The 11,806-nt window shown below is 58.5% G+C and overlaps 1 protein-coding gene across 1 annotated transcript; it reads right to left on the bottom strand.

Annotated features, from left to right (window-relative positions):
- Positions 1–369: 369 nt before the first annotated feature.
- PKDCC (protein kinase domain containing, cytoplasmic) lies at positions 370–10,426 on the bottom strand. The gene is made up of 7 exons (XM_039231785.1): positions 9,627–10,426; positions 5,241–5,363; positions 4,354–4,625; positions 3,620–3,699; positions 3,321–3,428; positions 1,562–1,735; positions 370–1,340 (listed from the first exon to the last, which is right to left on the bottom strand). The coding sequence occupies exons 1-7, from the start codon at positions 10,263–10,265 to the stop codon at positions 1,255–1,257; spliced, it is 1,482 nt and encodes a 493-aa protein (XP_039087716.1). The 5' UTR covers positions 10,266–10,426; the 3' UTR covers positions 370–1,254.
- Positions 10,427–11,806: the final 1,380 nt, after the last annotated feature.

Here is an 11,806-nt window from a genome sequence, read left to right as displayed (position 1 = left end):
GCAGTGGGCGGTGGTGATGATGGTGCAGCCCAACGTAGTATGGGACAAAGCTGACCCGCCTGCAGGTTGCTCCAGGTCCCCCGACAGGGCTGACACCCCCCCATTAGGACATCAGTCCTTTGGGTAAAAGCTTTGCACTTAAGAAGCTGATGTGTATTAAAGCGTGAACCTCCCTGTGGGAAGAAGTCCTTTCATGTCTTTTGTCCGGACAGGGATATGGAGGCCAAGGAGGGAGGTGGGCACCATGGGAGAGGGGCATCAAAACACATTTTGCCAACTTCAGTGTTTACCATGGATTTCACTACACCAAAGGTCACCCCCCACAACCTCCAGTACCCATTTCCCCCAAACAAACACAAAGGCATTAAGTGAGGATGAGTAAGTCGGCCCAAGAAACTGGCTTGGGAAGAATCCTTGCCATGATGTCATTTATTCATTGATTGATTTTCTTTCTTTCTTTCTTTCTTTTTTTTTTTTTTTTACAAAAATAAACATTTTAAAGAACAAGAAGTACAAAAGCTTCTGGATATACAAACTCCAGGAGGGGGGAAGAGGCTGGTTTTGGCTGCTTTGCGGCTTTCACTGAAAGCAAATGAGGCAGAAAGGCCCCGGCCCCACCCCCACCCCAGGTCCTGGCTCAAACCGCAACCTGCTCCTTGACCCCGTGTCTTGGCTCATACCGTGTGTGTGCTCCTCTGTCCCCGCCCCCGCGCTGGTCTGTGGGTGCCCCCCCCCCCGGTTGAGTGGCTGGAGGCGGCCTCCCCAGGTGCGGAGTTCCCCACATCCCAGAGTATCCCCATCTGCAGCTCGGCTGAGAGAACACTCTGTGACCGATTGTCCCCACGCGGCCCCTGCCAGATTGTGGCATGCAGCAGCAGCAGGGCCTCTGGCTACATTCTCACCCCACGAACGCAGTGATGGGGCTGCCCACAGAGCTGTCCCAGCGAGGGCCAGAGGCCCCTGCGGGCACACCAGCCTGAGCCTTGCCGGCAGCCCAGAGGGTTGAAGAGACGGTCAGCCCGCCCCCCCGTGATTCCTGGCCCTGGGGCCAGCAGTCCCATACCTAGACCGGTAAACTCACATTTTAACATTTGGCATTATTGCACGTTGTCCTGGTCGCCTCACTGTCTGGGATGTCAGCCTCGTCTGCAGGGCTTTCCAGGTGACATGCAGAGCTGCTAGTGCAAGTCACTCCCTCCCTCCACAGGGAAGCCCAGCTGGCGGGGCTGGTCTGCTGTCAGCTGAGCCCTCAGGTCAGCCAGAGGCCCTCACATACGTAGTCTTGTTGGGATCAGGGACCACGTGGCTCCATCCCGTCTTGAAAAATACCAGCTGCCGACCTGGGGGCAGAGACGAGAGGTAACAGGACTGTTTCTCTCCCTGGAGGCGGGGCCGTTCTTCCTAATGTGACTGCCCAGAGGACACATATACTTGTCCCTCATCATCTCGGCCTTCTTGTCTTCTCATCAAATCTGCCTTCTGATGGGGGGATCACTACCTGTCAGTCTCTTCCAGGGAGCTCCAGTCACCTCCCTCAGCATGTCCTTTCCCACTGGCTCACCTGTCCAGGTGGTCTGGTTGGTGACCACAAAGGCCTGGCACTGGGCATGGCTCTCACAGATGTCCACGGCCTCGGCCACACTGAACACCGAAAGGAGGCAGCTTCCGTGGTGATAGGAAGGCCAGCAACGGTAGTCTTCCTGGGGGACGGTGCTGCCTGGGAGGCGCTGGTACTCTGTGGGTTGGGGATGGAGCTCAGGTGAGAACTCTGTCCCTAGGTGGAGGGCTGGGGCTGCTTTCTGAACAGGGCTAAGACTCATTTCCTAACGAAAGCTGAAAGCTGAAATCTAGCCTAGTCGCCCCGGTGTGGAGACGAAGGCAGCTACCGCTGTGGGACGGAGCTGACCACCCAGTGAAGGCAAAGGTCATACTCATTTCTGGGAGACACACAGCTCCTAGATCTCAAGAGTGCGCTGTGGGTTCAGACAGCACATGATGGCGGACATGTCGTGGGATAAACACACACAGAGCTGGAGATCAGGGCATTTTAGACATTCAGAGCCGAGCTTCCCAAAGTTCCGTGTGCCTGTGAATCTCCAGGGAATCTGGTTGAAGTGCAGATCCTGACTGAGGAGGTCTGGAGTGGGGCTTGGGAAGTGGGCATTTCTAACCAGCTTCTGGTGCGGCTGGTCTGCAGATCTCGCTTTTGAATAGTGAGAGTTTAGAGCGCCCCCTGGTCCTACGTCCTCCTGGCTTTGGGCAGAGATGTTAGGCAAGCCCTGAGGGAGGGGGCAGTTAGGGGCTTCTGAGCTTAAGAGGAATGCAAATGAACAAGGAACACAACAATGACAACTTGACAACTTGAGTGTTGGGGAGGAGGCTGGAGGAAAAATCTTCCCATTATGCGGTAAGAACCCCGAGAGCGCCTCTATCAGAAAGCTGCTCAGCTGCAGGCGGCTGGTTCACCTGAGTCCTTCCCGCTGCCTGGGGAGCCTCAGCTCTGGACTGATAATGCAGAGGCCCTGGGCCTCTGGCCACCCGCCCTGCTGCCTCCTTCTTCTCCCAGAGACTAGACCAAAGTCCAGGGCTGGCTGTGATTTATAGCCCCATAAACGGCGTCCTCAGGGACAGAGCCAGCCATTGTTCACCTCGTTAAACTTTATTTACAGGGCTAACGAGGGCTCCCCCACCCCTAAGACTGCCCAGAGCTCCTTGAATACAGAGGCTGCCCACTTCTGGCCCCCCTGCCAACCATGATAAACCCCAGGGCTTCAGCGGAGGGACTATAGCAGTGGCTAGAATTCCCTGCCTGCTTTTGGGCTTCTTGACTCGTTTTGGTATGGAGCCCCATCCACCTCCAGCCACCTTTCTAGCCCCAGAAGGGTAGAGAAAGGAAAGAGAAGGAGCAGGCTGTATCGTATCCCAGCTGCAGTATAGGAACCGGGTTAATTGCTTGCACACATTTCCCCTGGCATTTAATCCCCGGAAGTATTTTGTGAGGCACATGATATTAAACCCAATTCACAGATGAGGAAAGTGGGCTCAAGTGTAGGTGATCTGCTCCAAGTCCACACAGTCGGTACATAGTGGGGTCTGGAGCCACTCAGGGAAGGGGTGTCCATGCCTGCCTCCCCAGATCAAGGCCGAATTACAGCTCAACCAGAGAGGACACCTCCGAGTAAAGGCTAAATAGTCTGTGGTCTCTCCCCACACGAGGATGCCTTAGAAGGACTAGCTGCTTAGCCCAGTTAGGGCGATCACTTGCCCTCGCAGCTGTTCCCCACCTGTCCAGCCCCAGGGGCCGTGTTGGAGGCGCTCACCAGCTCTGCCAGCTGCCGTGGCATTCTGCAGATACTGCCCACTCCGGTACAGGTGCAGCACTTTCTCCAGGTGGGCCAGGGTCTCGTCTACTCCCCAGGTGAGCTCTCCTGCAGAGTGCAGTGTGGCTATGAGAGGGTCCGGGGGCTCCTGCCCAAGTCCAGATGACCAGTGGATGGGGAACGGGGTTTGTCACAGAATGCCACTTTGGGAAGCAGTGGTTTCTGGACTATGTGCTGTCCCCATGCCTGCTAGGGGAGGGGTGGGCTGATGGGACACGGATGGGCCCCAGAGAGCTCACCTGTGGCGTTGACAATGCTGTCCAGCAGAGGCCGGAGTGAGGGTGGGGCACTGTGGGGCAGGAGGTATGTGAAGAAGAACCTGGGGCAGGGAGAAACCAGGGACTTAGTGGTCCAGCCTTGAAGGACAGGTCTTTCCTCTGTCCCAACTTGGGACAGACCCTAACTGGGCCAGGGAGCCTGATCCCTCAGGCCTAGGCATAACCCCAGAGTGTACTAAGGAGTCTACTCAGACTCAGGGTAGGGATCTGGGCATATGCTAGGCCACAACTTGACTTCACACGAAACTGAAAACTGAGGTCTGTTTTCCCCATCCATCCCCAGGACTTCCCCACCACCCAGTGCCACCTTAATCCCCGAGCTGATCACTGTCAGAGCCGCCCCGTAGCTGGGGCCCATGAGGAGCTCCCAGAGGTAAAGGAGCAGGGGAGGAAGGGGTGGTGCTGGTCCCACCAGCCCCAGTCTCCACAGTGACACTATTTTAAGAAGTCTCCAGCTGCCAACCCCCAACCCAGATTCTCCTTGGAGATGACTATTTTTAGCCTCATCGTCAGGAACCTGAATGTTCCCTTCTTGAGTGGGTGGAAGACTTTCCCCGCCCCTGCTGCTCTGGTGGTCAAGGCGGAGTCTCCCTGCCCTGGCTGGCCTCCTGGAGCCCACGCTGGCTCTCTCCTCGCCACGCCCTCCTGGGCCCAGTCTCCCTCCCTGGCCTTCCTGAGTGGGAAGCGGAGGTCACCTGTAGGCATTGTAGAGATTGCGCTTCTCATTCATGCCCTCACACCAGCCCTGGGCTGAGCAGGGCAGGGTGAAGTTCCTGGCTGGAAACTCCAGCACGCAGTCTGTGCTGCTTGTACATGGCGTCTCCTCCACGCGTGCGTCGTCCAGATCTGTTACCTTCAGCTCCCCATCCACCAGCACAAACTGTCGGGGGCGGAAGTCCAGCAGAGTGACCGAGCCCAGCGGGGAGTGGGCCAGGTGGTGGAGGAGGCGGCCCAGGCTCAGGCAGATCTGAGGGGCAGACACAAGGCGGCTTACTGCTTCTCTACTGGCAAAGGGCCTGGGGGCCTCCAAGGGCTCACCCTTTTGGGGTTCTGGACTTAGCCTGGGGTGGAGGGGTTGGCTTTTCTCTTAAAGGCCCCAGTACTTACTAAGGGCTGAGGGCCAGGGGCCTTACAGAGCAAGCCGGACATTTTTCTATTAATCCTGGGCTGGCCTGACCCTGGAAGTAACATGGGGTCAGGGGAAACAGGCAGCATGAAGCTCGAGGGTAACGATCTCCTCCCTGAAGTTGCATCTTGAATGTGGGTTTAGTCCAATGTGCGGAAAGAGAGAGAGGGTCAAGGTGACCTTAAGGTCTTTTCTAGTCCTAGGCCATCTTACAGCCAGGCTACAAGTGTGTATGTGTGTGTGTGGGGGGGGGGGGGGTAGGGCGGAGTACAAAAAGTCAGGATCCTCTAGGTCTTGCTTCTTTTTTAACCCTTTGGCTAATGGCCGAGTCAGCTTTGCTCCATCTTTCCCTCCTTTTTCAATGGAGGAGGAGCCAAAGCTGCTCTGGAGGGCTGGCCTTCTAAGGGAAAACCATCTCAGCAAGGAGCCCAGGGCCCAGCCCTCCCCCCTGCTTACGCGGAAACGGTCCTCCCAGGAAGTCTGCAGCAGCTGGATCATCTCCACAGGGGCACCCAGCTCCGTGATGGTAGTCAGGGTGTCCGGGATGTCCTCGCTGTCCTGGTAGCAGTAGCCATAGAGCTGGGGGAGGTCCAGGGCAGGTCATTAGGTCACAGGGTTGGGGTGGGGACAGAGAAGGGCTGGGCTGTCAAATGCCCCCCTCTCCCCCCATCCCTGGGCTGTTGCTGCAGCTCAGGCCAGAAGAGAAGGGTGGCTGGGCACGGCGCTGCCTGAGAAGCCTGCCCTCTGTCCCTGCAGCCAGAGTTCCTGCTGACTACATCAGCCCGTAACCTCCCGCCGCTCAGGTAAAGGGGCAGGTCTGGACACCATGTGTCAGCCATGTGCCAGGCACCGTGCTACATGTTTTACATGCGTAACTAGATTCTTATAGTAACTTGACACAGACATTGTGGGTACTATTATCAGTCTCCAATTTACAGGTGAGGAGACCAATTCAGAGAGGTTAAGTCACTTGTATAACATCACACAGCTGATAAATGCAGGAGCTAGGGTTCAAATTGATGTCGCTCGAATTCCACAGCCTGAATCTTTCCAAGAATATCATTTGTTAATCAACAAGCCAGCAAATGGGTATAATACCTTCGCCCCTGCTCCAATCTATCTCTATTCCTTATTGTTTCTACTTTCTGGCAGCTTCATTTTTTTTTCCCCCTCAACTCTGGTCTTGTGGGGGGAAAAACAAGCTCCCTCGGGATTGGTAACAAACAGCAGATAACAACAAAGTATCCACCAAGGGGCACATCCTTAGGTGTTTTTTTGCCTAGTTAATCGTGAGGTGGTGGTGGTGGTGGTCATACCCCCAATGGGAAAAGTAGTAAGGGATGGTTTCCGGGAAAATCAGTTCTTTGGGGGCATGCTCACAAGGGCCTGCCCACTCCATAGGACCCGAGGGTGGGCTTGGTACAGCTCAGCTCAAGGGCTTGTGGGAAGCACAGCCTGACTTTGTCATTAACACCTCAACCAGCATCCACAGGGAGCCCTGCTTCCTTCAGCCTCTCCCACCACACTGCATATCAGCTAGGGGTCAGCTGCTACTCCAAACAGCCAGCACCCTGTGGGGTAGGAACACAAAGGCCAAGTTGTCCGGGCTGCAGCAGGCAGAGGGGGGAACTGCACAATGTGGGGATTGGGGGGGGTGCAGCACAGGGGGATCCGAGCATGGGCTAGATGTCTCCGCATACCATACCGGCACCCTTCTCACCATCATTCACACCCCACCTAGATCTACTCCAGGCCCTCACATGCCCCCTTTCGTCCCAGGACTGCCCTTTCAGCCCCCGCTTCCTGGAGCCAGCTGCCCCAGTCCTGCTGGCATGAGAGAATGCACGACTCAGTGTCTGCCATTAGCTCCCCAGGGTGGTGAACTAGGGGATCAGGGGACAGTCCCAGGCACCCTCTTCTTCCCTGTCTGCTCCCCCACCTCACACCAGCCCAGGGAGGCCCCAGACCCTGGTGGGGCGGGGAGGGAAGGTAAGGGGAGCAGCCCTGGGGCCTGGTTCTCATTTTCTTGCCCAGAGTCTGAGCCTTTGTGGGAAACTTCTGAAGGGTATTAAACACCCGGAGGTCGTTAAATGCGCTGTTAACGAGGTATTAATCAACAGCCCTCAGGAAAAAATAAAAAGACACCATTAACCCCCCCCCCCCCCCAGGAAGCATGAGGCTGAGCATTTCAGGCGCATCTTTTGTTCCTTTGGGAGAAGAAATATACTCTAGCAGGGCCAGAATCTGGGCCCAAGCACGCCTGGGGCCCCATCTGAGGCCTGAGCTCCTGGGACTCTGGTGTTTGGGGGGAGGGAAGACCCCTGTGCCCTTTGACCCTGGGCTATAGAGGAATCTATCACATGAGGAGCGTGTGCGTGTGTGTGTGTGTGTGTGTGTGTGTGTGTGTGTGTGAGAGAGAGAGAGAGAGAGAGAGAGAGAGAGAGAGAGAGAGAGAGAGAGAGGGAGAGGCGGGGTGACAGAAGAAGGGTAGAGAGATCTCACCCAAGCAATTCCCAGAGACCAGCGAAAGTGCTGGGAGGTGCACGGTGAAACATGTTACCTGGGCATTTTCTATTAGAACCCACAGAACCAACTCTGGGGTTGCCAGAGAGGGGGAAGGGGCTTCTGGGGGCCTGGCGGAGCAAGAACTGTAAGAAACATGCTTTGGCTCCTCCCCAGTGCATCTATGAAATGGTTTTCAAATTTTGAATGATTAAGAGGTATTAAGGCATCATTTCTAGCTCCCTGCTCACCCTCCCTGAATCCTCCTGAGTACAAGAAGACCCTGCACCAGGCTTTCCTGTCAGCAGCGGTGAAGCCCAAGGGAGCCTGGCCAGGGGGGCAGAGGATAAATGGAAATCACTCCCAAAGCAGTTCCTAAACTCACACTAAGGAATCCTTTCCTTGCTGGAATGGTTGCTTTTTACCTTTCCCCAGATGGAAAGGGCTGGGACCCTTCCCACCTTGTAACACGAACGTCCCAGGGCAACAACTAACACCAAGTCTCCGGCTAGAAAGAGTTGCAAAGCCAGCCTCAGACAGCCCAGTCTTGGGGATGGTGAAAACTATTCGGTTGTTTTATATAATTTTATTTTGGTGCCTTCAGAATTGGGCAGGGGACCCAACATTAACGTGGAGGATCATTCTGTGATGTATGGGGGCAGTTAGCTAGAGGCTGGTCAGAAAGCTTGGCTGGGGTTAGTGAGGGAGGGGCAAATTCTGTAAGGGACAGAGAAGTGCCGCAAACCTCATGCCTGTCCTAAGAGAAGGGGGATCTCGAGTCAATTAACTAACACTTAATGTCCTGCTTCTCCGCTTCAGAATCTGACCGACACCCCAGGGTTGCCAGAAAGTTCCCGAGAGCCCCTGGGAAGCGAAGCGAACAAGATCCTCCCAGTTAGAATGGCCACGTAACCAGCCGCTCACTCCCTGAAGCTCCAGGCTCAGTGTCAGCTGCGCAACCAGGCATAAGCACCCACAACAGTTGGCTCTGCCCGAGCTCCTGAAGCCAGTTCAGGGCCTAGGACCTGGTCACAAGTGTCTGACCAGAGTTCGGGTAGCCCCGGGGAGCCCTGGAGCCAGTGGGAATATAAATAGCTCTCTGGCCTCTCACTCTCATTCTGGAATACCCACCCTGGCCAGGGATCCATCTCCCTCCTTACCAAAGGAGAGAGGGACTCCTGGATTTCTGGTCAGTTCTGCTGGGTGCAGAAAGGTGAATGTGAGTGGGCTAGGAGGTGGAAGGTGTGGGCAAGTTTCCTCTGCTGGGGAGTCTGCACACACCTTCTGTTCCGAGGGCCAGGGATTCCCCTCTCAGTCTGCTCAGACTTGTGCAAAGCGAACAGTTTGTCTAATCCTAGGGGCCGCCTCAAGGACAGAGAGCTGGGGGAGAGGAGGAAGTGGGTGTGTGAGGGTAGTGCTGTGGCCATGAGAGGCCCACGCTCTTAGTCTCTAAGGAGGGGATGGGGGGGGGGGTTGTCTCATCTTTCCCCTCTGCCCTCCAGTGAACAGGAGAGACAGAGTCCCATTTAGCAGGAGCCTGGGTATCTGGCCTTTTCAGTCTTCTGGCCACTGATCACATCTGCTCTGATAACCTGACACTGAGACCCTCGGGCCCAGAGCCTGTCCCCTGAGCACTGAGCTAAGACCCTAAGAGTTCCTCGAGGATTCAAGGGCTGACTTTAAGGCCTAGAGAATGGCAGGGTCACTTCTGGGAAGGGCTGTGCATTTTTTGGCCTACTACCCAATTCTCTCCAGTCCTTCCAGTGGCTTCTGGGTGGGGTGAGGGGTGGGGATATTCTCTGAGAATCACGCCTGACACAGGGTCTCTTTCTAGCCATTCCCCAAACCCATTGCTGTCCCATCCCATTTTCAAAAGCCAAACAAGTCACTGGAAGTTGACTGAGAGAAGAGGGGTTCAGATTACATCAGGAAAGGGGGCCCTATCACTGCATTTGGAATCCTGACTTAGGGATGACCTCTGTTCTGTGCTCAACACCCTACCTCTAGCCAGAAGCGGGGCCCCAAGTCCTAACAGATCCGCACCCCTATCTCGAATTTAGGGACCCTCTGTCCTGGCCTCTGTCTTCAAAGGATAATGTGTGGAAGCTGAGAGACCCAGGAGACCCTCCTTAAAGAGACACCCACTCAGGAGTGAGAGGCAGGGTAGTGTAGCAGGAAGCAGCCACGGTCAGTCAGGTTGTGCCCCTAGCTTAACCTGGCACAGTCACTGGGGCTCCGTTTCTTTACCTAGAAGACCAAGGGTTCTCTTCCAGCCAAAGTGACCAGGCCCGGGCACGTCCAGCCAGCAGCACCCTCACCCCCTCACCCCCACCGCCGTACCTGCAGCACGTTGGGGTGCCGCAGCCGCTCCAGCAGCACCATCTCCTTGAGCAGCTTGTGGGCCGCCAGCCGATAGCAGCCCCTCCGTGCCCCGAACTCGCGCACGCAGCTGCCCAGATCGTGGCCGCTGAAGTCCACCGCCTTGAGCGCCACCGCGGCGCCGCCGGGCAGGCGGACCCGGTACACGGCCTTGGTGTAGCCTGAACCCACGTACTGCGCGCCGGACACGTTGCGGAGCGCAGCGCAGCCCAGGCGCGGGCCCGAGCCGGGGGAGCCCGGACCGGGAGCCGGGGGCCAGCCCGGGGCGCCGTCGGGCAGGGGCCGGGCCCGCGGGGGCCGGGGACGCTGCAGGCCCGGCCCGCCCGGAGCCAGGTCCATCAGGCGCCGCCGCTCCGGCCGGCCGGCCCCGGGCCCCGGGCCCCCGCGGGAATAGCGCTGCACCTCCTCGTAGCGCTCTCGGATCTGCCGGGCCAGTTCCCCGCGACCCCCGCGACGGCCCGGGCCCGGGGCTGGCGAGGGCCCGGGGGACTGGCCTGGCCGCGGAGGCTCCGACCCCGGTGCGAAGAGCACGTTGAGGACGGAGCCCAGCAGGAAGGAGGCGCAGAAACCCGCGGCTACCGCCGCCCGCCGGCGCCGCATCGCTCCCCTCCCCCCGGCCGGCCGGCCCCGCGCGGCTCCCCGGCCCCGGCCCCGGGAGGCTCAGGCTCCGAGGCGGCTCCGCTCTGCGCCCCGCCGGCCCCCTGCCCAGTCCGCGCGCATGGCCCCGGCGGCCCCGACCCCGGCCCCTCGCGGGCCGCACATCGGCCTGACACTTGCCTCCCTCCCGCCCTGCCCCCGCCGCTTATAAAGCCCGGAGCCGCCCCCGCCCCCGCCCCCTCCGCCTCCGCCTCCCAGCTCCCGGCCCGAGCCCGTCCTCGGCGCCGCCCCCTCCGGCCGCCCGGCCCGGCCTTCCCCGCTGACTGACAGCGGGACCTCCTCCCGCGGTCGTCCGGGCCTGGGAAGCGGCGCGGAGGCGGCTCCGGCCCTGCCCAGCCCGCGGGCCCCCGAGCTCGGGCCGCGGGAGGGGGAGGGGGCGGCGGCGGCCCCGCGACGCGCGGGAGCTCGGGGCCCCGCGCGAGGGCGGAGAACGGGGCCAGGCTGCCGGATAACGGGACCGGGAGGCGGATAACGGAGCTGGCCGGGCGGGGTTGGGGAGAAGATACAGGGGTGAGGCCGGCGGGTAACGGGCTCCGGAGGGGACGAGCAGCTTGCTCCTGGGTGCTGGGCGTCCGCGTGATTTCAGAGCTCCCTCCCAGGACCCAGGGCCTCCCGCTGGTGAGGCTGGGGATGGAGGCTCCTCGCCCAATCTCGCGAATCTAGGGGCGAAAAGGGGGTGTGTGTGGAGAGGTGGACGCAGAGAGGCTGGCACCTGCGAGTCTGCGTGGGACGGGAACTCTGGGATCAGAGGAACAATCATGAGGTTTCCGAAGATGCCCTACTCAACCTCCACCCCTAAGTCTGGTTTCTCATTTTCCCTGTCCCTGCAGCCCCCAATCGAAACCCTCTCCCGGGGATCCTCGCAGTCAGACACGGTCATCAGCGGATCGAGAACCAGATGCATGCTAGTAGTTTGTGCAAAGAATGCGTTTGTACCCACGGACGTGCGTGGTCCAGGCTGTCTGTGGAAGGTGTGCACTGGTGTGTGTCTGAAGGGGCCACCGTGTCCGAGGAAAGGAGTGTATGCTCTGTGTGTAAATTGGTGCTGACTCCGCCAGAACTTCTGGTCCCTCCTCCTCCCTCCCTGATTGCATCATTAGTGCTAATTGAGGGGCTTTCACACGCCAGTGCATTAGCTGTTTGGAGTGAGCTCCCCCCTCCTGGGAGAGATAAGCCGCTGCCCCTCCCCATCCCAGCCCTCCGCATCCCCACAGCCCTGAAACTGTCCACCCAGAACCTCTCACCTTCCTGGGCACCTTCCTGCCTCCCTCTGGTTCTGGACTGCTTAATCTCTTTCTTCCCTGGCAGTGTCAGAAATTGGCTGCAGAGGAGTCAGGGAGGTGTGGGAAGGACACCTCTCTAAGGGGGTGTCGGGGAGGGGAGATGTTCCTGCCGGGGGCTGAGGAGGTCTGGCATTCCTACAGAATGCAGAGTCACTGTGATGAGAGGGGACAGGAATCTCTGCTTGATTGTTTTGGACTTGG

Source organism: Hyaena hyaena, unplaced genomic scaffold (genome assembly GCF_003009895.1).
Source record: "Hyaena hyaena isolate Hyena2069 unplaced genomic scaffold, ASM300989v1 scaffold_57, whole genome shotgun sequence".
Lineage (NCBI taxonomy): Eukaryota > Metazoa > Chordata > Mammalia > Carnivora > Hyaenidae > Hyaena > Hyaena hyaena.
The sequence above is the reverse complement of the archived record's forward strand: the minus strand, read 5'-3'. Positions and strand labels throughout refer to the sequence as shown.